At 34.0% G+C, this 25593-nt stretch overlaps 1 protein-coding gene across 1 annotated transcript in view; it reads right to left on the minus strand.

Annotated features, from left to right (window-relative positions):
* Positions 1-17049: 17049 nt before the first annotated feature.
* LOC142334839 (uncharacterized) overlaps positions 17050-25593 on the minus strand; it is a 48738-nt gene continuing 40194 nt past the window's right edge. The window contains exons 8-10 of the mRNA XM_075383167.1: positions 21182-22327; positions 17863-18083; positions 17050-17527 (exon numbers count right to left, since the gene is read on the minus strand). Of these exons, the coding sequence (XP_075239282.1) occupies positions 17267-17527; positions 17863-18083; positions 21182-22327 (1628 nt within the window). The 3' untranslated portion in view covers positions 17050-17266. The remainder of the gene's footprint in view (positions 17528-17862; positions 18084-21181; positions 22328-25593) is intronic.

The raw sequence follows: 25593 nt of genomic DNA on the forward strand, positions 1-25593 counted from the left end.
TGCTTCTTTTCCTATACTCATTTCTTTCTTACATATTAGTCGTTTCTACATGCGCGATCAAATTAGGATGATCGATCCCGGGCCGAGGAATTTAGCCAAAATTATGTAAGATCAGCGGCAACTAGCGTTGACAAGTCGGAAAATTCACCGCAATTTTCTTACATAATTTTGCGTTGAATGCGTTGAAATTGAAGACGAAAATTCAACGCATTCAACGCAAAATTATGTAAGAAATTTGCGGTGAATTTTCCGACTTGTCAACGCTAGTCGCCTCTGATCTTACACATTTAGCGTTTAATTTAGCGTAGATTTTACATATTTAGCGTTGAATCTAACGTAGATCTTACATAATTAGCGTTGAATTTAGCGTAGATCTTACATATTTTAGCGTTGAATTTAGCGTTGATCTTACAAAAAATCAAACCCTCCACTTAAACTGTTAACCTCCAGTTGCGTATGGGACTCGAACTGCTGACCTCCTGTTTGTTTGTCGCCTCTTCTACCATTGTGCCACAGTACCTTGGTTTCCTTAAGAGCCGCAATTCGTATAAAGCGCAGATCTTACATATTTTGCGTTTAATTTAGCGTAGATCTTACATATTTTGCGTTGATTTTGCGTAGTTTTTAACTTCGCATATTCAACGCATTTACCATGTGAGGCGTACTGGGAAAAATTTAAATTTTTTTTTAAGTTTTAAAAAAATTTAAAATCCTAAAATGGTCGGAAATGGTTTTTGCACCGTAAGAGAGCATTCAAAAGTTATTTTTTGCTGACTTCATTTTTCGCACTTGTGCAGTATAGGGGTTGAAACAGTAAAAATAATTCATTTTTCGAAAAAAATCTTGAAAATCTGAAATCGTAACATGGTCTGAATTGGATTTTGCACTGTAAAAGAGCACTAAAAATGATTTTTTTTCTGACCTCATGTTTCTCACCTTTGCAGTATTGGGTTCAAAACAGTGAAAAAAAATTGATTTTTGAAAAAACTTGAAAGAATTCTGAAAACGTAAAATGGTCTGAAATGGATTTTGCACAAAGAAAGAGCACTAAAAAGTGATTTTTTGCTGACTTCACTTTTCTCACCTGTGCAGTATAGGGGATCGAAACAGTAAAAAAATTAATTTTTTGAAAAAAAAAATGAAAAAACTTTTGAAATCGTAAAGTGGTCTGAAATGGAATGGAAAGATTAGCGTTCAATGCGTTGAAATTATGTAAGATCAACGCGAAATTCAACGCTAAATATGTAAGAGCTACGCTAAAATTCAACGCTAAATATGTAAGATCTACGCCAAAATTCAACGCAAATTTATGTAAGATTAGCGTTGAGTGCGTTGAATTTATGTAAGATCGACGCTAAAATCAACGCTAAATATGTAAGATCTAAGCTAAAATTCAACGCTAAATATGTAAGATCTACGCCAAAATTCAACGCAAATTTATGTAAGATTAGCGTTGAATGCGTTGAATTTATGTACGATCAACGCTAAAATCAACGCTAAATATGTAAGATCTACGCTAAAATTCAACGCTAAATATGTAAGATCTACGCCAAAATTCAACGCAAAATTATGTAAGATTAGCGTTGAATGCGTTGAATTTATGTACGATCAACGCTAAAATCAACGCTAAATATGTAAGATCTACGCTAAGATTCAACGCAAAATTATCTAAGATTAGCGTTGAGTGCGTTGAATTTATGTAAGATCAACGCTAAACTCAACGCTAAATATGTAAGATCTACGCTAAAATTCAACGCTAAATATGTAAGATCTACGCCAAAATTCAACGCAAAATTATGTAAGATTAGCGTTGAGTGCGTTGAATTTATGTAAGATCAACGCTAAACTCAACGCTAAATATGTAAGATCAACGCTAAACTCAACGCTAAATATGTAAGATCTACGCTAAAATGCAACGCTAAATATGTAAGATCTACGCCAAAATTCAACGCAAAATTATATAAGATTAGCGTTGAGTGCGTTGAATTTATGTAAGATCAACGCTAAACTCAACGCTAAATATGTAAGATCTACGCTAAAATTCAACGCTAAATATGTAAGATCTACGCCAAAATTCAACGCAAAATTATATAAGATTAGCGTTGAGTGCGTTGAATTTATGTAAGATCAACGCTAAACTCAACGCTAAATATGTAAGATCTACGCTAAAATTCAACGCTAAATATTTAAGATCTACGCCAAAATTCAACGCAAAATTATGTAAGATTAGCGTTGAATGCGTTGAATTTATGTACGATCAACGCTAAAATCAACGCTAAATATGTAAGATCTACGCTAAAATTCAACGCTAAATATGTAAGATCTACGCCAAAATTCAACGCAAATTTATGTAAGACTAGCGTTGAGTGCGTTGAATTTATGTAAGATCGACGCTAAAATCAACGCTAAATATGTAAGATCTAAGCTAAAATTCAACGCAAAATTATACAAGATTAGCGTTGAGTGCGTTGAATTTATGTAACATCAACGCTAAAATTCAACCTTAAATATGTAAGTCTACGCCAAAATTCAACGCAAAATTATGTAAGATTAGCGTTGAATGCGTTGAATTTATGTAAGATCAACGCTAAACTCAACGCTAAATATGTAAGATCAACGCTAAACTCAACGCTAAATATGTAAGATCTACGCTAAAATGCAACGCTAAATATGTAAGATCTACGAAAAAATTCAACGCAAAATTATATAAGATTAGCGTTGAGTGCGTTGAATTTATGTAAGATCAACGCTAAACTCAACGCTAAATATGTAAGATCTACGCTAAAATTCAACGCTAAATATGTAAGATCTACGCCAAAATTCAACGCAAAATTATGTAAGATTAGCGTTGAATGCGTTGAATTTTTGTACGATCAACGCTAAAATTAACGCTAAATATGTAAGATCTACGCGAAAATTCAACGCTAAATATGTAAGATCTACGCCAAAATTCAACGCAAATTTATGTAAGATTAGCGTTGAGTGCGTTGAATTTATGTAAGATCGACGCTAAAATCAACGCTAAATATGTAAGATCTAAGCTAAAATTCAACGCTAAATATGTAAGATCTACGCCAAAATTCAACGCAAATTTATGTAAGATTAGCGTTGAGTGCGTTGAAATTATGTAATATCGACGCTAAAATCAACGCTAATTATGTAAGATCTAAGCTAAACTCAACGCTAAATATGTAAGATCTACGCTAAAATGCAACGCTAAATATGTAAGATCTACGCCAAAATTCAACGCAAAATTATATAAGATTAGCGTTGAGTGCGTTGAATTTATGTAACATCAACGCTAAAATTCAACCTTAAATATGTAAGTCTACGCCAAAATTCAACGCAAAATTATGTAAGATTAGCGTTGAATGCGTTGAATTTATGTAAGATCAACGCTAAACTCAACGCTAAATATGTAAGATCAACGCTAAACTCAACGCTAAATATGTAAGATCTACGCTAAAATGCAACGCTAAATATGTAAGATCTACGCCAAAATTCAGCGCAAAATTATATAAGATTAGCGTTGAGTGCGTTGAATTTATGTAAGATCAACGCTAAACTCAACGCTAAATATGTAAGATCTACGCTAAAATTCAACGCTAAATATGTAAGATCTACGCCAAAATTCAACGCAAAATTATGTAAGATTAGCGTTGAATGCGTTGAATTTATGTACGATCAACGCTAAAATCAAGGCTAAATATGTAAGATCTACGCTAAAATTCAACGCTAAATATGTAAGATCTACGCCAAAATTCAACGCAAATTTATGTAAGATTAGCGTTGAGTGCGTTGAATTTATGTAAGATCGACGCTAAAATCAACGCTAAATATGTAAGATCTAAGCTAAAATTCAACGCAAAATTATATAAGATTAGCGTTGAGTGCGTTGAATTTATGTAACATCAACGCTAAAATTCAACCTTAAATATGTAAGTCTACGCCAAAATTCAACGCAAAATTATGTAAGATTAGCGTTGAATGCGTTGAATTTATGTAAGATCAACGCTAAATTCAACGCTAAATTTGTAAGATCTACGTTAAAATTCAACGCTAAATATGTAAGATCTACGCCAAAATTCAACGCAAAATTATGTAAGATTAGCGTTGAATGCGTTGAATTTATGTAAGATCTACGCTCAGGCGTAGAGCTTACATAAATTCAACGCATTCAACGCCAATCTTACATAATTTTGCGTTTTTTAGCGTTGACACCTCGGCCCGGGATCTTATAGTTTTGCTTGTTTTAATTGTATTCAATCCTTGTTTTAGCTTCGAAAAAAACCTGACGTTTTTGATAATTCTTTATCCATAAGTATATGCAAATATATATGTCAAAACACTCCCAATTCGATACAACATACAACACAAGCATTGCCTGTAGGCAAAATTTTGTCAATTCTAATTTGGACAATCTTTGTGGTATGAGAACATAAATGAAAACTATTAAAATCTACTGAAAAATGTAGACGAAATATCGATTTTACTTAAAAGCAGAAAAAATAAATAGAGCTATATATCACATCACAGAATAAAACATCAAAAATATCGGTGGATCAGAAGAACTCATTTTAGCTTATTTTCTCATATTTCCAGCTTTTGTTAATATCCATTTTTTTTGTTTTGTCTTTTTCATGGCGTATTTAACAAAAGATCAGTAATCTAACCAAGGACAATATTCATATAAGGAATATGGATAGTTATTTCAGGAAATCATAGAGAAAATCAGGAGTTCTGAATAAACTAAGAAAATTAATTCTTTTGAAGTTTATGTTGCTTGACAATGAAATTGCTTGAAGAACCTTGAGCAACCTGCTTGAAACAATGAACTTACTTGAGGAACCTTGATTGCTGATAAATATGAAGTTCCGTATCTCAAAGTAAGCAAGAACAAAAAAAAACAAAAAAACCCAATACTGAATTAAAATTTCAAGAAAAAAGTAAAAAGTTTGCACTCAATAAAGCCGATTACGTTCTTATTAACTGCTTTTGCAATTGAATTTGAAGTGGAGTGTTTCTTCTGTATATTTATATAGCACGAAGAATTTGTGGAAATAGCAGAATCCACTTTTAAAATTATATAAATCCAAAGTTTCATCAGGAGTGCACGCTTGCAAATAATAACGTATCTTAATTAAGCGCTCCGATACCACAGAGAATGAAGTGGATTTAGCATTTCACTTTGTATGATCGAGCTTAATTGAAATGGATTGACAAGTTTTTTAACTTTTATACAGAACATCGTTTCTTTTTCAAGCTCAGTTAGTCTTTATTGTTTCAGTAAAAAATGTCAAAATTCTGCCGCGATACCCCAGAGATGTCAGAGTTGAATTTCTTTTTGAGGTTCTTGATTGTATAATGCGAGTGGTTTTCAAACGAGTATTGTAGGAAAAATTTTGATTTGCGCTCAGAATCTCATTTGTTTTTGAGCAACAAGAAATTATTCCGAAGACTTACTCTAGAAAAAAAAAAGAAAATAGTTGAATAGCAAAAAACTGTTTATGTTCTCAACTTCTCTATTTCTAATTTTTAAAAATCCTATAAACGCTATAATTTTGAGGGGGACACTTGGATGGTTATCTTGAAGCACAGGCAATGACTGTTATCATTTTCAAAGCAATTCTTAGATACAAAGGCAGTTGAAGTTTTGGTTTGTTTTGTGAGTTAGCTCAGACGATTTGCACTTTTGCCACTTTGAGGATAGTTTCACTTTGCTAAGGAAATCGAATTTACTTAAAACCCAAATAAATAGACAAATCTGATACAAAATACAGAATTGTGAAATATTACAGTTTTTAATTTTCTCTTTTCCGATGCGACAGCCTTTCCCTCGTTTTTAAGGTTTTTCCTCCTCAATTTTTCCTTCTAATTTTTCCGTTTTTTCAAGTTGACGATAAATTAAAAACTTAAATACAAACCAGAATTGGACTCCAAAGGTTACAAAAATTCATTTCTTTTCTTCTTTAAATTTCCCAAGCAAAAAGAGAAAATTTGAATGGAGAGAAAAATCTGCTATGCATATGTGTTTGTCCATTTTGAAAAAAAAAATCGGACACTGATTACAAAAAGAAAATTGCTTCTAGAATTTTTATAGGCTAAAACTAGTCCGTCAGATTTGTCATCCCTGGTTTTAGATTTCATATTACGCAATGGATTCGGTAGTAGTCATCAGTCATGGAACAGCACAAAAACTCTGCAGCATAAAATTGACATTAGAGAAGTTTTTATACTTGAGAAAAAATTTAGTTGAAGCCAAATGGAAAGAAAACCTATGATTTCTTATGTTTAAAAACCCACACTTTCACAACTAAGGTTGATCATGTCTTTACATAGACATCCATTTTCAGACACGTGTGTTTTAGGGTTGCGGATATTGTGCACCTACAAACTGGGGACACAAACAAAAAAGATTCAAAAATTCAGTGCAGATTCTCTCAATTGTATTTAAATTCTGTTATGATGCATGCTTTTTTTTATCCCGCCGTAGTTGTAATGGACAAAGATATCATTATTGATTTCAATTTGGAGCTAAATTATTCTCTCGCAAACATTTTAAATGGTGTTTGTTTGAACACGTTGAATCATAGACCCGTAAGATGCAAACCTAAAAGCACGTATGAAATTAGTGAATTGAACGGCTAGGAAAACAAGGTCTTCGGATACAAAAAGGAAACCATAAAAACGAAGAAAGAAAAATTGACGCCCCCAATGTCTACACACTCTCTCAAAGCATCTTCAAGGTCATCAATGATATCGCAGTATGTGTACATTTTCTCATGTATAGTTGTTCTCAAAGAAATCGGCGTTATTATTTCTTGAGATTAACTAGTGTCACAATTACTTTTGGTTACAATCCGATCGAAAAAAATATAAAAATGCAAGTCCACCTATTTAATATCACAATTAGTTATGACACCAATTTTGCTCAAATTACTTTTGATGAGCTGTTGGTTAGATTTATTAGATCTTGCTGTGCAATCGCTTTCTTAAATATTTTTCAGGTTGGAGTTCGCAATGCGATGAACCGATTTTTTTTAAAAAGAAAATCACATTGTTTTAACAAGTGGATATTGCGGCGCATTTGACGATTCTGAATTTTGAATAGATAAACACGGCGGAATTGACAAAATAAATTGATCGACTGAATATAAGCAAATAAAGTGAGAAGAATTTAAAAATCTACAGAAAATTAACAGTAATTTAATTTGATCACAACTTGATTATGCAACATCAGAACTAAAAAAGTTTTTTAAGATTTGTTTTTATAGGGATCGGACAAACCCTTCACAGTTTCCTGATAGAGATAAGGACTTCCAATTAAAGCAATAAAGTTAGAATTAAAATTAACTAAATTGATCTGCAATTAAAATTAAGGTTAAATAGATTACATCAAGGAATTGCCGTATGGCATTTTCGTCTCTTGGAGAAATTTTAATTTGCACAGTAAAATTGAATAGAAAAAAATAAGGAGACTAACAATGAACACCCCTTTGAATAACACTAAGATATTAGCTACAAAATTTTAATTATTGAATTTTCACGATTAAAATTGTCTAAAATCGTTGTTTCTACTAACTGCCTGGATGGTCTGAATGGATGTCCTCCAGAGCTTTTTTGGGATAGATAACTATCCGTTGATGCATAAGCATCCATTTTTTAGGTTAGATCTCTGCAAATCAATTTTATGTATACATAAACTTGTCTACACTGCCAACAAATACTGAATGAATTTTCTCCGATTAATTTGGCCATTTTTTGATCTCAGTAATCGCTTACGGTTTTAACACAGACTTTTGATCCTGTCGTTGTGTTGGTGTTCTGTTTATTTGTTGATATGTTGGATTCTATACAACTTTGAAAAGTTAACCTCGACTTTGCTGTAGTTGATGTTTAGGTTTGTTTTCGTGGCATCTTGAAAACTTTTGTTTATTTATTTTCTGTGGGATTCAAATATGTTCAATACTGATTGCAACTCAAATCAAGAGGCGAGTTGGTAAAGTGTGCAAGGAGTTTGTAATTGTAATTTATTGTTTTTGCGCTTTATTGAGGAATTATAGTTTGATAGCAAGATTTGGATGTTAACCTAGTGTTTACTGGGCAACATTGTTCGATTCTTTGAATTCTGGCTTCTGCAGCGCGAATGTACTATCTATAACTGAAAAACTACTGCTATCGTTAATTGGATTAAGTGATGCAAATCTCTTGTTTTGAATTGGAGTGCAAATTTACAATGCGATGGCCCTATTTCAGTTTATGTTTGATTCTGTTTATGAGTAAGTTTGCCGTGCAAATGGTGATGATTAACTACTAATGTGATTTGGTGTTGCCAATGATCTGTTGAAATTTAATAAATTAATACTTTTTCTGTGTCGAGATTGTGATGCATTATCTGATCTATTACTTCCATTAATTGGTTCGTGTTAAATTTAGGTTGTTTTTGTTTTTTAATTGTCGATGTATTACGTTTTAGGATGTCTCTAAAGGTTTTCATCATTTTTAAACTTGTGGCAACTACAAAATTTTTTTTCATAAGTAGAATCTTTCTGCATATGGTTTTCCTGAAATGTAATTGAAGAAATTGATCTTTGACACCGCTAGAAGTTCAATTGTGAAGTTGAAGGTAGTAATCGATCAAATAATCGAGCTAATCAACTGCCGAACAATTAATTTGACATGTGTTCTTCTTAACTGAAACTTAGCGCTCGATGATATGTAAAAACTGTAAAAATTTTCACTCACAGGTTGTATTTGAATTGACCAAACTGTACTTAATAGTTTGGGTATGTGGACGCTATAACGTTTGTCTGTTGACAACCTGGATGCGTAAACAGTTGGTTTTCAGCCGTCTTTAATGTTTTCTTCAAGCGGAGCTCCCAATCTTGATCTAGATGCATGACATTTTACTCTGGTTTCGAAATTAAGTCTGGATTGGCTATATTCAGTTCTTCTAAGAATTTTATTTTTAATCTTATTTTTATTTTCGTTGAAGGGCTTTCCATGTTCTTCTGTCCAAGCAATTCTTTCAGTCCTCTTTAGTAATGGACGAACTAGATTTCATATCTGCGCTCAATAGGGTTTGATTTATTGATGCTGTGTACTGAGCCTAGGAAAATATTTGGTATTTTAAGCGCATTTATTGGTAGTTTTATGGAAACTGCCGCTGTTTTGGATTCAAGCGCATTAAAATCTCACTGGGAAAATTTGTGAAAAAATCATTTTATTTCAGATGCAGCGAAATGACATTTTAGGACATGGATTGTCTAAATATCATCATTTAGCCGTTGTAATCAATTTTTGGTTCATTTCAGTTGTTCAGCTTCAAATCCAGTACTTACAATTTTCAAGTCTTCCAACGAACAAAAACTGTTTTGTATCCCAAGACAGTCTAAACCATTGCTTTTTGCAATTCTGTTGGCATGTCTGTTAAATTGTAAAACCGCGTTTTAAAATTGTACGTTCCTCTTGATTCTCCACAAATGCTGTCAAAGTTACAATGTTTTGATGTTTTTCGTCTAATTGAAGTTGGCTGTAAGCCTAGTTTAGACTAATATTTGAAAAAAAAGCTTTTCGGCTGTTTTGTGTTTCATTTAGATGTTGTGAATTGGTGTCAATAAACGTTTAGATGTTTGGCATTTGATTTAGTTTTTGTTAATTGCATCGTTTAGGACTTAAGAATCTAAAGCCAGATTAAATGAGTGATCTTTTTTCACATTGATGATAGCAGATGAAACAAATTTGCATCAAAAATGCTCAATTATTTTTCAGTTTGACCTTTTGAAATCGCTCAGACTCTTTGGAGAACTTTGTCTGCAATTTTACGGAAACGCGTCCATCTTTTTGGTGTTTTACTTCATAATTATTGTGTGACATTGATTTAGCCATAAAAGACTTAGATAATCCAGCCTCCTAACAAAATGAACTTGGAAATTGCGAACGACAGCCCGTTTAATTGAATATTGTGAAGAATAAGTGATATTATTATTAGATTTACCATTTACACTTATTGTTGTACACAGCCAGTCCCAAATCTTTGAAAAGATCTCGAACCACAATTATTTTGCGTTCATCTTTTACAATTGTGCGAACTGCAGCTGCTGTTGCCCAGCTGTTGCATTTCACAGCAGTTTTGTCTGGTGAGTGAAATCAATCTGCAGATAGCGTGTTTGCAATAATTTAGTTAGCAAAAGTACGCAGGATGATGTTATAAACGCTTCCTGGATCAATCATTGCTGAATTTTCACAGTTCTGAAATCGATGGTGATGTTTAGTTGTTCTATTTTTGTTGCCATATTACTAGAGATGGCTGCAACATAATTGTCTGATGCACTGTCATATGTTTAGTTCTGGACCTGTTTAGTAGTTCACGGTAGCTGCTAATATAGTTTACAGTTTCCTCCTCGTTGTCGTCAATTGTTTTTTTTTCATCTTTGGTTTTGTTGACATTTGTTTGCCTGGATGAATGTTTGGGTTGTTGAGTTTAAAGTCTTTTTGGCTGAGATTGCAGTTTTTTTCCAAAATGGTTTGTAAATCCGCATTTAAGGCAGTTTTTTCTTTGGGCAGGGCAGTATTGTCTATGTAAGTTGTTCCATCTCTGACAACAAATACAGAAACTTTTAAAATATTAGGTGATTTTGAATCCATTCGCTTTGCGATTGGAGTACTGTCTAAGTTGGAGGGATTGTGTTGCAATTTCTGTATCCTGAATTTGCCATTAAGATGACATACTGACCATTATTCTATTTTTGATTGATTTGTTGTTGGTTCTTTATCCCGAATTCCATTGGTATTGCTTTTTTGAGTCCTTTTCGTGAAGATACACTATCCTGAAGCAGTTGTTATTGCTTTTTGAAGTGGATTAATTTCGTGATGAAGTTTTATCGGATTACTCAGTCTTCTCCATCTCCCAATTTGCAGCCTTCCGATTGTTCCTTGAGACGACCGTAGAATATCTCAACAGCTTCTCCCTTGTGTTGCTTAGAGAAATCACAGTCTCACTATCATACGTTACAATTCTGTTTGGTATAAAGAACGCCTGCAATGACCTCCACAACTGTTTTTGTTTGTCTTTCGGTTTTCAACTGCGTGTATTTGCTAGTGAAGATGCGTTTCCTTTCAGTACCAATGGAGAAAAACAGCATGGCAACAGTTACTCTAAAGTAGATGACCCAATTTTTGTCCTCGCAAAGAATTCCAATTTCATCTATCCTTTTGAATATGTTCTGTCAACTGACGTTTAACTGAGCATTTCGCGTCACTCCTCCACGTTTGAATTGTTGGGTATAGCTTTTTACTTGTTCTTCGTAAACGAGCTCATCTGGATAGACAACTGCTTTTGGAGGGTCTTGCAGAAATTCGTCCAAGTTGATAATTTTGTTTCGCAAGAAGGGTTTATTTCTTTCGAACGATCCATTTTCCCCCATGACGATGAGGATTAGCTGTACCTTTTCCCAGAATACAACGGTATGCGAAGAAGTTGATTGCAGTTTTTTGCTGACTGTGCCATGTGATGAGCTGTCAGTTAGTTTTACTTGCGGTGCTTAAACATTCAGTTCGGAATTGGCGATGCGAAAAAAAAACGATTTTGTTATGAAATAAAAACCAGATGGTTTTATCAAGTGGATATTGCGCTGCAATTAACGATTCCTTATTTTGACTGGGCAAACACGGCCAATTGAAAAATTAGATTGATCAACTCATATAAGCAATTATTATGAAAAGAAATGAAGTATTTACAGAAAGTTAACATCAAAATGTTTTGATCACAATTTTTAAACATGCAACATCAGAACTTGAAAGGAAGTTAAAGAATTGTTGATAACGTGATCAGACAAATTCTTCACAATTTCCTGTTAGTGATTAAGATGTCCAATTGAAGCAACAATGTGAGCGTCAAATTGAATTAATATAAACTGCAATTGAAAATAAGGTTAGATACCTGACATTAAGGAATGGCCTTGTGACAGTACTTTAATAATTTTTATCATCTAAATTAATTGATTGGGTAATATCTGAATTTGGAGGTTTGCTAACTGATTGGATGTCTCTAGTTGTCTTCCTCTTTGTAAAATGAGATTGCCAGTTAATTAAAATCATCTTTTTATGAAGTTGAGTTGTTGGATATGTTATCAGGCAACTGTTTCCTTTACTTTTTTTAAAAGGAAGGCTATTTTCAAATGTTTAGCTTCAAAATCAAGGTTTCACATTTTTTCAAAGTAATAGTTCCATAAAACAGCGCAGCGTTTTGAACCGCTGATTGTACGAAAGTTTTCTATTCTAAATTTTTTTATGATTTGATTTATTTCTACGGATTCCAATGTTAACGAGGCCTTTAAATTTTCCAGATAGAGTCCTTTTTCGGCTGATAATTTGATGCTCGGAATCTACTTCATTATCAAAAAACTAACCGTAAGTATATTTTTTTTCTGTTTTAGTTTTTTATCCTGACCGATGTTGATTCAGGTATTTGGTTTCCTAATTCTGTATCTAATTTAAATCACTCTTGTAATTTTTCAAATTTAGATTGAATAATTGTACATTCGACTAACCGCTTCTTTGCTTTACAATATTTTTGCGTTTGTTTTCAAATCCATTTTTTTCTGACGAGTATGACATCTGCTCGCGGAAATATTATCGCTTACTCCTACCAAGTTTGACTGATAGTTTGCACATACGGTAGAAAAATGTGGTCTCAAAATTGATCTTTGAGGGATGCTAATATTGACTGGTAACTGTTTGCTAATGTACCACTTGTAGCCAATTTGATGTTGCGAATAATGGGTCCTCAAATATGATGTAAGCGTTACTTCCAATTTTTTACACAAACCTCGTTGCTTTTCAGAACGTTATTTTATGTAGCGAGTTGGAACCATTTTGAGCCCGATTGTCTTCTTGAATAACTATTCTTGAATAAATCTAGGAGCGAATTGATAGACTGAAAGTTCTAATCCTGGTACCTAGATCCAAAACCAATTATTTTGAGGCCGGGTAATACTAGCTAACATAAAATAGATCAAATTGCGACCAAGGAATCAATCTTTTGGAAGAAATACTAGCACAACTGAAAACTGCGAATTATTACATAATCGATATTAAATGCATAATACCGTCAGTAAAACATGCAAAGATTTGTCTCTCAGCGATACTCTCTTGTCCGGCCTGGATATATAGCGAGTCCTTATATGTTCAGAGAGCACAAAGAGGTTACATTATGCTCAAAGTTGAATAGTCTGGAAACAAAAAATACCAGTTGAAAGATATGAACATAATCGCAAAATAGTCTAAAAATACCGACTTGCTGTCCAGCACATCATTTTGGGATCTATCAACGTTGAATTACCATAGAAAGGCACGTCAGTATTGCTTGATACTGATGACTAAAATGACAACCTTAGCGACAAATTTTGCTATCTAAACTCGATAAAAGTGTTCTGCTATTTGAACAAGGAGGCTAGGTAATGTGCAGTTGCACATAAGGTTCCGACCCCCCTCGTCCGCAATTTTGGCATAATTGTCTACAAAATGAGGAACAGATAGAAAACCCCCAAAAATTAAAGTATTATTCAAAAAAAATTGGTGTATGAACCAAAATCTAGTCTCCAAAGCAAATAACCCAGTGGAGTAAAATTTAAGGCATTAGATTCATGAGATATGCCAATATTAAGAAAGCGAGTCAAGACGAACAGCAAAATCAAACAACAACAACAAACATTAATAACGTCAAAAAATTTATGTCCGTTTTAAAAAATAAAAAGTAATAACAGAGTCAAAATAGCGTCAGATTAAACTGAAACTAAACAAAATTGATCTTTGAGGGATGCTAATATTGACTGGTAACTGTTTGCTAATGTACCACTTGTAGCCAATTTGATGATGCGAGTAATGGGTCCTCAAATATGATGTAAGCGTTACTTCCAATTTTTACAGATTGAGAGCTAGATTACACAAATCTCGTTGCTTTTCAGAACGTTGTTTTATGTAGCGAGTTGGAACCATTTTGAGCCCGATTGTCTTCTTGAATAACTATTCTTGAATAAATCTAGGAGCGAATTGATAGACTGAAAGTTCTAATCCTGGTACCTAGATCATCCAAAACCAATTTTTTTGAGGCCGGGTAATACTAACATAAAATAGATCAAATTGCGATCAAGGAATCAATCTTTTGGAAATAATACTAGCACAACTCAAAACTGCGAATTTTTACATAATCGATATTAAATGCATAATACCGTCAGTAAAACATGCAAAAATTTGTCTCTCAGCGATACCCTCTTGTCCGGCCTGGATATATAGCGAGTCCTTATATGTTCAGACCGCACAAAGAGGTTACATTATGCTCAAAGTTGAATAGTCTGGAAACAAAAAATACCAGTTGAAAGATGTAAACATAATCGCAAAATAGTCTAAAAATACCGACTTGCTGTCCAGCACATCATTTTGGGATCTATTAACGTTGAATTACCACAGCGACAAATTTTGCTATCTAAACTCGATAAAAGTATTCTGCTATTTGAACAAGGAGGCTAGGTAATGTGCAGTTGCGCATAAGGTTCCGACCCCCCTCGTCCCCAATTTTGGCATAATTGTCTACAAAATGAGGAACAGATAGAAAACCCCCAAAAATTAAAGTATTATTCAAAAAAAAAATTGGTGTATGAACCAAAATGTAGTCTCCAAAGCAAATAACTCAGTGGAGTAAAATGTGAGGCATTAGATTCATGAGATATGCCAATATTAAGAAAGCGAGTCAAGACGAACAGCAAAATCAAACAACAACAACAAACATTAATAACGTCAAAAAATTTATGTCCGTTTTAAAAAATAAAAAGTAATAACAGAGTCAAAATAGCGTCAGATTAATTTGAAACTAAACAAAATAATTAAACAGAAAGGATATGGGACCAGTCCATAATAAAACTTGTAACAATTAGACAAAAAAGAACAAAAACAGTAAATTTGAAAAATTCGCTTTCTTTTTTTGAAAACAATTAATTTCATTATAATGAAAACCTTTAGAAATCAACTACATTGTCCCATAGGTTTACGATTACCAGTTTTTCTAATTATGTGAAGTAAGAACTGTCGGTATTCAATTTTTATGCGATTACAAAAAGAACAACAAATAGACAACAAACAAAAAATCAGATAAATTTTGCCAGAAAACGCTTCCGAAGCCGTAAAGCCATACTTTGGCCCTCAAAATTTGTTCGATTACATCTTCTTTGTGTCTTATAGTGTTTTATCTGAACCCTCATTAATGAAATCAGGTAACAAGTAGACAAAAAAGAAAAAAAAAGCAAAATTAATTAACAATATTTTTTCGAAAAATTATTTCCAAAGTCATGAGAGCCATTAATTACAAAATGAAATGATTAAATATGTTCGCTTATTCTTCAAAGGAAAACCATGAGACTTGAAATTATCCGGAATATATCTTACGTCTACAAAACAACGTAAAAATGACACAAATCAAAAACTAAATTACCTTTTTTTTCTGAAAATTCCGTGTCGAAGCCAGTAAAATCATAACGAGTTCTTTAAAAACCTCAGATTTTGTGACATCAATCCTTTTGAAACCTTCATTTGACAACAATAATGTCATATTTGGACTTTAATGAACGGGACTAGGTAGCAATCAGACAATAAAGGGAATAAAACTGCGAATTTGAAAAGTGTTTTTTTTTATTTTGGAACACAATTGTTTTCAAAGTCATGAAAGCCATCAGCCATCTGCTAATATGTGAATATTGAAACATCAATTCCTCTATTAAAAACCAATGAAACCGGTTCATTGTAGAGGAAATTTCATACGACTAAAAAGACAAAGTAAAAACGATAGTTAAAGACAAAATTTAAAAAAAAATCAATTAATTTCTTCGAGAAAGTATAGTCGATGCCGTTGAAACCAGAGTCCTTATCCTTAATGATTTTAAAATTATCAATTGTGCCTCAGTTTGAACGCCAAAAATTTGATATATGAACTGTCAATAACGTGATAATGTTACAAAACTAGAAAAAGTGAAAACTAGGCAAACACCTGAAAATAAAAAAAAATGTGGGGTCTTGTAGTATCAACGCCGGAAAACCATAACTTAGGCTGTAAAACCGCAATAAAGTTTTATTTAAATTTAGTAGAAAGAAGAAATTTTCCTTACTTGCTGAAAAAAAGCTACAACAGACCAAATAAAGAGGAAAATGGAGGCAAAGCTCAATAAGCCATTATTTATTTAAAAATCAAATGTTTTTAAAAGTCAAAACGACCATAAGCTTTCAACTATTAAACTAGATACTATAATTTGGAGCTAATAAGGAAATGTATATGACCTATCACTAGTGAGTTTTGATATGAAATGTTCTGTTATTTAATTAATATATAAAAAAATTAATATATGAAATATATATATATATATATATAATTTTCCAAATTTTATTGGTATAGATTTTTTGTTATTTAAAAAATCAAAAATAATTGCTGCGTTTTTGATAATCAACGAGTAAACTTAGCAAAAAAGCCAAAGTTTTAATAACAGACTCGCAACGGAAGTTGAAGTACAATAAAGTCCCCTTTTGAGTCTAGAAAGATGGTATAAGTGGTATTTGGGTGTGCGCTTCCTTAAAACTTAATCAAAGTGGACTAAAAAAAATTTTTTTCGTGCTGTTTTTGATTAAAAAAAGTCATTTAGCCGAAATTTTAGCCAAAAAAATTAAATAGAACTAGCCGACAATATTTTTTGTCTTTAAAACTAAAATCAACAATACTTTCTTAGAAACTAAACTAACAAAATTTAGCAAAATTGGTGACGTTTTAGTCACAAATTCCGGAAAATGTGAATAAAATCTCACCGGATTTCACTCTATTTTCTCAAGTTTAAACCTCGTGAACTCCCTGTAAAAAACGAATATAAAAAAACTGTTTTTATTTCCATATTCTACGCTGGACAAGCTTTCTATTTATACAAGTCTCAACTCTCTACGGTGGATATCGATTGGCCAAAATTTTCTGAACAAAAAAACCCATTTGAGTATATAGTTCCTCTTCCCCTCAAGAGGGGTCGGAACAATTAATTAAGAATTGACTATTTCTAAAGCTATTTTTTACTTACAATTTATTTTACAGCACTTTCTATTTACAAATGCACAAAGACTTGTTTGCAGTTATTCAATTCGGAGGGACAATTTAAAAAGCTTACTTTTGTCTAATTAACACTGAACTGTTTTCTTTTCATTTTGTGATGAATGTTAAGTTTAAAAAATCGAAATTATTTTAGGCAAGTATTGCAAAAATTGGTCGCATAAGCATGTCCAGGAGCACTTTGGCAAAATTAACTCTTTCATTGTAAAATTTGTCAGAGGGTTTTTCCACATAGATCCAGCTGTCACATTCGGGTGGAGATTGTTTTGAGAGCTCGGTCATGGTCCGTCCGTTAGAGATGTCAGGTTTTATCGCCTGGTACTTGTTGCTTATCAGTGCCAATGCCCCAGTCAAAGAAACATCCCGGATGCAAGCGGTATCGTTACTACAGGCCTGGAAAAATAGAAAAAAAGTACTAAAAGCTGATAAGGAAATAAAATTCATTGGATTGGAGCATCATCCCCAAAAGATGAGGTTCCAGACAGAAGGCAGATATTGGCCAGACTGAATTGGGTCTGGTTTTTTGTACCCCCCGGTGTCCTGTGTCCAAGAAGACCAAAGTCAGTCTGTCCAATATCTGCCCTGGGTCGCGGACCTCAGCCCGAGTTTTCTCGGTTCATCGAGTTTACAGACGTTTAACAATATTCATCATCTTTAATTTAGTTTCAATAAGTTTCTACATGAGAACTGGAAATCTAATTGGGGGGGGGGGGGGGGTAATCAGAAACCTGATGAGCTTGTACTCTTTCTGCCTCGCTTGGGAATTGGATGTTATATGATGGAGTAAAAGGCTGTGTCCAATCGAAAAGTAAGTTTTCCTCTTCAATCGCCGACTTGATCTCTTTATTGAGGTTTTCGTAGACCACTTGGTTGTAATTAGCATTCCACGAATGTCCAAATACTTCAGCTATTTCATGTTCATCAGAATTTGGATCCAAAAGTATTCCATCTAAAATTTGAACATTTTAAACGATAAAATGAGAACAAATTTTACAACTTGCCGTTTTAATAAGAAAATATCCCGCTTCATATGTTCTAATTTTCTTCGCTCTGAAACAGGTATGTTGGACAATTTAATCAGATAATAAGTTAGAAACCCGGGTCGGGGAGTCAACGACAAAAAAATTGCTAGGAAACTTTAACAAATGCGTTAATTTTTGTAAAAATATCATTTTTTCACTGGATGTGAAAACATAAAAAATTTTAAATGATATTTTTATGTTCATCACTTTCTGTTGGCGGCGGCAAAATACTTACTTCACCGCTTAAGCGGTGAAAAAAAAATCACCGACAAAAACTGCTAATGTTATAGAAACTCAACGCACGCAATTCACAATAACGCAGTATTATCTAAATAAAACAAAACATAATTGAAAAGTAATTGTATGATGGCGCAGAGGCAGAAGATGAGATTGGCATGCAAGAGCTCAGAGGTTCGAACACTCTGCCGATTGAGGTCTCATTTTTTAAAGAATTTGGGGGCAAAATTCAAAAAAAAGTGCAGTTCTTGCAGAATTTCTTTGTCAAGAACCTAAAATCTTACCAGGGTTACCGCTATAAATGGGGGTAACATTTCAAGAGAAATACAAGGACAAATTCAACCTCTCCTGGTGTTAACTGCAAGCATTTGCAACACTAAGCACTTAAGTATTGTTTTTGTGCTTCTTGTTTGATGAGTGTGTGCTGTTTTTGGATAACAAAATGATGGTGAAAAAATGAGCAATTTATTCCAAATAAGCGCATCGTCCGAACAAAGAGTTTTCCTGATTTTAAAATTTTTCAGAAGCAATCTAGAATGCTAAAAATGCATTCCAGAAGAGATACTATTTTAACAATTAGCTAATAAATTACTATTCGAAAAATATAAGCCGTCTGAGGGCGTGAAAGAGATCTGACAGCCTGAGAACAGTGCGTAGCCAAAGTTGAAAAAGTAAAAAGACTTGGTTTTTTTGGGAATTTTGTTTTATGATCAGAGTCAGAGTTGTAAGCGTGTGTGGCCATTAGGCTAATTTAGTTCAATTTTGCTTCAAAATTGGATATATGTGATTTCAATTTTCACAAAGCATTGGGGGGGGGGGGGGGGGGTAGTATGAAAAATTGAGACAAATTTTCAGCACTTTTTTCACTTCATAAGTTTCAATCAAATATTTAACTCATTTCTATGTCACACCTTTCCATCGCTGCACTATCTAATAACCCAAATGAAAGAAAGCCTAATTGGTGACTAATTTCAGAAATTTCCCTAGCGATGCTATTAGTGGATTAAGAAGACAATAAGTGCTTTTGCCATTACCCATGGCATAAATTGGATCTTTGAATTGTGTCTCCATTGAATACTAATAAAAAAAGGGCAATAATGTATTTGGCTTATGACATGCTCAAAATGGTGGGATTTGGTTACGCGAATACTCGTGACAAAATGTAAGCCCTTTCCATGATATACGTATCTTACACTATTGTACCAACAAGCTACGTACAACATGATTTCTGCTTTTAAAGCATGATTCGTGCTTCATAAGCATGTTTTGCGCTAAAACGCGAAATTTGTGTGAAATTTAGAAGATTTAAGAAAATTTTCATTCTCCTTTTCTCCGCTTAAACAGACAAGAAGGTTAAACCGCTTTCGCTTTGTTCATTCACCGTTTGCCAAGCAGTTACGCTACGAGATGTCGAAGTTTCATGGACAAAAATACAAAAGCAACTGAACTTGAAATCAAACGATACTTGAAAAATAGCAGTTTCTAGGCCAAAAAATAGAATTGAAGACCCCCGAAATCGTCAAAAAAATCTGAAAAAAGGTAGTTACCGATGTTTTGAACAATCCCAAAACCTCACTGAAGTGCATTAGCTTAGTTATAACGCTTTTTCTTGCTACAATACAATTTTCAGAGCTATAGACAGACAAATCCTGAAAAATTGGCGTTTTTCATGAAATGCTGCAAAAAAGAAGAAAAGCAAGTGTTTTCGTTCAAAATGACATATCAATATGCTAAAGAAACCTTTCTCGGTCTGGAAGAAAGCTGTTTTACTGATGAAACATTGGTGCGCATCTCCAGCGACGGAATTGTTAGAGTTTTTCGAAGAAATGAAACGAGACGTCTTGAAAAAACACAAAAAATTTGAGTTCAGACAAACTATCACTTTTGTTTTGGGGTGTATTAGAAACAAATGGTTGGAAATTGTTTGTTAAGTGTCCAAACAAGCTAAACGCTTTCGATTAATTAGAGATTTTGAAAAATTATGAAGAAGAAATGGATTTCCCTGACATTATTTTCCACAAGATATTGCTCCTGTGCATAAATAGATTATGGGCTATTTTTTCTAAGAAAACGAGTGTAAGGTACTGGAACGGTCAGCGTACAGTCCAGATCTGAATCCTTAATGGGCAATTTTGATGCAACAATTTTGAAAACCGACATTTTTTTGGGAAAAATAAGAAAAAAGTATATGAAATTTGGAATGAAATTGACGGGGAAGTCGTGAGAAACCTCTATGAAAACTTTATATACCGTCTACTAGACGTTAAAAAAGCTGAATGTGTAATGACGCGTTATTAGAGAACCAATTTGAACTCAAAATGTTATTTTATTTGATGTTTGTTGCTTTTTAAAAAATCTTCAGGTGTGTGTAACTTTTTGGTCCCATAGTGTATTTCCAGGTTTCGCGTAAAATTCTATCATCAGAATTCAATCGTAAAAAATCGGGTCACGTTTTTGTCAGTTGATTCCACGAAACGCAAAATTTATTGATTTTTGCATTTTGGACATTGGCGAGAAATGTGAAAAGCTTTGAAAAGTTAGCCTTCAATTTTGTCTCCAGATCTCAGAAAATATCTCTTCCGATTGATTCAATTTTTCAGTCTTTTTTCAACAATAATACTCTTTAATGCCCGCAAAATCCCCATCCAAATTTGACTCAACAACAAAAAGGTGGACACATATGCAGCTCCTAAAACCTTCATGTAGGGATGGAGCCCCCTAAACCAATGTAGAGCTGGAAAGCGAATCAGGAACCAATTTTCTACAGGCTTATTCTGGTGCAACTCACCGTTCGCTAGGAAGTCGTTGCTCGGATCTCCGTCGTAGACTCCCATCAAACCCTGTGTGGTGCCTTTGAAGTAAGTTGGAACTGAGACCAACAAAGTCAGTGAGCTGAACGAAAATAAAATCCGAACTGCAAAACCATTTTGCATTTTTATCGTCATCTCGCCATCTTTTGCTATTAACTGGATATTACCCTTCCTTATACTTTGGTACTTTTTTAAGAGTTCAAAACTGATCACATTCTCTTTGTCGTTTATCGCAATTAACAGTTTTTGGTTTTCCATTTGAAAAACTTGCGCAACTTCTTTGCCGTGTTTAATCAAAATTCCTGCAATAAACGTCGTGTTAACATACTTCCGCGTTATAACTTGAACTCTTAGTGTATTTTCCCACGTTGCCTCAAGCAGGGTCATAATTTCTATAGCTCTGTAAAAATCCGATCCAAAATAAGGATATTCTTGACCATCTAAGGTCTGAAAACTGGACCCCCCACGCTGGATTGTCATAACCCTTGGGCAATAAACACCATTCAAAGTGGGTCTGAAATTTTTGTAAACATTGCAATTGTTTGAATCGACGCAACAATCTTTAAACGGTTGCAGATCTGACTTGTAATGTTTGATCATAGTTCCGATTGAATTTGGCTCGAAATCAACACTTCCTGGAGCCTTTGAGTCATAGGATTTTTCAATTAACTTTTCCGATTTTGCATCATAGCAACACTGATTCGAAATTGATGATATTTTGTTGAGCTGATCATCATAACAATCAATTTCAGGTGATGTGATACAAAAATCGGCGCCTTGGTTGAATTCACAAACTAAATTGCTGCAGAAGTTCACATCGTTCAGCTGATTTCTCGCGTACGAATCGTTGTCATTGCAACACATGTCATAATTCCAACCTTGTCCTCCAACTCTGACTTCTTGGTGGGCGTAAAAAGCGTCGTTTCTATAGTGGTATGAATAACCATCAGGGTATGCGTTGCCGGGCGACCGTGGACAACCGTATGCAGCTTGGATTCGGGCATAGCAAACCGAATGATTTGTTCGGTTTCGTTCACCCTCCACCCATTGAGCGCATTTACCAGCTGCTGTTTCTATGTCATTGCTTCCGAAAGCTGTGACAATGGAGAGTGATTGATTAAATTCTATAACAGAAATGAAAAGCTTGAATATAGAATCGATGGAAAAGAATAGAGATTTCGGCAAGGAGCTTTCAGGTGGAAAATTGTATTGTCTATGGTTTGAATTCGGTAGATGCCGGTAGAACCGACAGGCAGGGCAGAATACCATCAAATGAGATTTAAAGCTGAATAATTCCAGTGCTCCGATTGGTTAATCTTAAACTCATTGCTTTAAAAGCATTTTTTGAGAAAAGGTTTTAGAAATAGAGCATGGCGAAGGTCTATCCGTCTTATGTTGAGGTGCCAGACGAATTTCCCTCTTATCAGGCCTTTTCCATACAAAACACTAGTCTCTGATCAGACCATCCAGGACTGAAGTAACCTCTGATAAGATGTAGGTGTGCTCAAAACCTCGTGTGCGCTCAAACTGCGCTCAAAGTTGTCTCTGATCAGGCCTTCCCAGACGGAAGTGACCCCTGATCAGACAGAAATCAGTCCGTTTTCCAGACTTTTGAGCAACCCTAGCCCAGACTAATTCCAAACCCTTGTCGAGATGTTTGTGCTGTCAAAGTTAACTCTCATCAGACAAACTTGCGCTCAAACTCTCCTCCAAACACGTTAGTGTGCGCTCAAAATCCAGCTCTGATCAGAGTCAAGTGCGCTCAAGATCCCTTATGGTCAAACTCAAGAGCGCTCAAAATCATCCCGATCAGACTGAAGAACGCTCGAAATAGCCTCCTCAGAGAATGCTTATTATTATAAACAAATCTTTTTCTATCGCTATAATATATTCTTTTCATAAAAATTAATGTTTGCAGCAATATATTCAACTAAGAAAAAGCCAAACCAAGATTACAGCCAATGAAAAACCCAATTTTGTTGGAAAAAAATAATTAGATTGATAGACCATTTGTGCATGATCTTGAAACACTAGATTTATTTAGACAGCTTTCCATAAAAAAGTCTTTAAAGGAAGATTCCTGTTTTAAAGGCAAACTGTTTTTAAATTACCTGTAAAGGAGACCAGCCATTCATTGTTATCAACTGGACCCCTTGGCTCCGATTAGAATGATCAGACTCTAGATGAGTCTCTGATCCGAGCGCTGGTTTATTGTTGCCTCTTAGCAGAGCTAACATCTATAAGTGAAAAAAAAAAACAAATTATTGCGAGGAAAAAATGTGCTCGAAATGGTTTCTGACCAGACTCAATTGCGCTCAAAATCTTTTCTGATCATACTAATACGCGCTCAATTCCAGTTCTGATCAGACTATTCCAAACGGAAGTGACCTCCAATCAGACAAAGATCAGACCATTGTCCAGACTTTTGTGCGCTCGAATCAATTTCCAGACCCTCTAGCTTGATCTGGAAACACATCGAGTACGTTCGACTTGATTCAAATCAGAGATCACTTCCATCTGGCATCTCGATCTGGGGCGGTTGCAAGCACCCCCGTCAGAGACCGACCTGTGCGCAAACCGACCGAAAACCGTAGATAAACAAGGGACGTCAGTTCATTATTCGCCATTTCTTACATTTGTTGAGCTTTATTTTAAACCAATCAAATTTTCGGGCCAATCAAATTTAAACACACTGCACTGATTCTCATTTCCCCCTTCAGTTTTACGTCTAATCACCTCTAACTCTTAGCTCCTTCATATTCACAGTACTTTGAAGGGCTTAATCTCACAGCTTTCGGAACATCGCAAACCTAAATGGTATTTATCTTAAATCGAAAAATAAAACCCACCAAAAAACTGTAATTTTACATGTTTGACCATGTAATCGAGAACATTCGTCCACATAATTGTCTTGTAATTCTGAAAATTGAGAAAATTTTTTGGGTACCCTGATTTTCCACCTAATTTTTTGCCCCTACCACTCTCTACCAACGACTAGCCCTAATGGAAAACAGAAAATGGTTCAAATTTTTTTGTGACGTATTTAAAACCAGCATACAAAATTCATAACACTCTTGTTCAGATTGAGCTTTTTTCTGAATTGATTTCTGTTCAGAACGAACAGTAAGTTTTTTTGTGAAACATCTAAACAGGTAAAAGTGGTAAACCATGATTTTGAAAAAAAAACGAAATTTTTCGGTCGATCTGAACAATCAGGCAAAAACAGTGCAGCGCTCAGTGTAAAGACCAAATCAGAACACTACACACTGTTATATTTGATTAACAAATTGCTCAAAAGTTTAGATTATGAACAGCGAAAAAACTATATTTAATAGTAAATCATATTTCGTGATTTTTTGCATGAGTTTAACAATAACGGTCGTTTTATCAAAATCTTAACTTTAAAGTAAAACACCACATTTACGCCTTCAATTGGCAGCAAACAAAACTTCATTTTACATCTACTTTAAAATAATAGCATCTACATTAAAATAATTTGCATATACATTTGCATCTATACGAAAAAAAATTTTGTCAATTAGTTGACACTACTTGAAGTGCAATTGAAATCAGTTGTCATTTTGGTTTCGAAGTACTTACACCAGCTTTGAAAAAATAAGCGATTTAATGGGACGGTCTTTTTTGCAATATTTAAGAGTAAAAAACTTAAGACAAACTAAAATATTTAGCTTAAGACAACCTTTCACTTTTACAGAAAAAATTAGCAAGTCATGGCTATTTATTTTCGTTTACAACCTATGTTAATATCTGAAAAGAATATTTGCGAGTGGGCGAAAATAGCACAAAAAACAGGAAAACTAGTTAAAACTCTAACTCAGTCAGTTTAATGCCAAAACAGTCCTGCATATCAAGCAGAACAAAAAATTTCTCTCGTGCAAAATAATTTTCTGCAGATTCACAACAGAAAATTTTTTAGAGCAGAAATTTGACAAATCACTCACGAAAAGATTTGAGTAGCATCAAAAACTAAGTTTTGGGCATTTTTTAATAGAAGAGCATCAGATTTTGTGATTCATTGAATTAGTTTAGTTAACTTGAGAGAAGTTGGAGCAATTAAATGAGAAGAACTAGGAAAGTTTTCGATTTTCATGATTATGACAATTTTGACGATAAAAGAAGTAGCACCAAATGATCCCTAGTTGTGAGCGGATTCAAATCTTGCAATAATCTTGCGAGATGCATCCAACTTGCAAGATTCTTGTAAGAATCTTTCAAAATATAAATTCAAGCAAAAAAATAAACAGGCACACTAATGTTTTGGATAACACCTTTGAACCAAATTTGTAATTATTAAGTAAGATTCAAAACTGATATTCTTGAGAAACTTCTGACAGGAATTCAAAATCTAGCAAGAATTGTGCAAGACTCT

The sequence above is a fragment of the Convolutriloba macropyga genome, chromosome 2 (assembly GCF_964194025.1).
Source record: "Convolutriloba macropyga chromosome 2, txConMacr16.3, whole genome shotgun sequence".
Classification (NCBI taxonomy): domain Eukaryota; kingdom Metazoa; phylum Xenacoelomorpha; order Acoela; family Convolutidae; genus Convolutriloba; species Convolutriloba macropyga.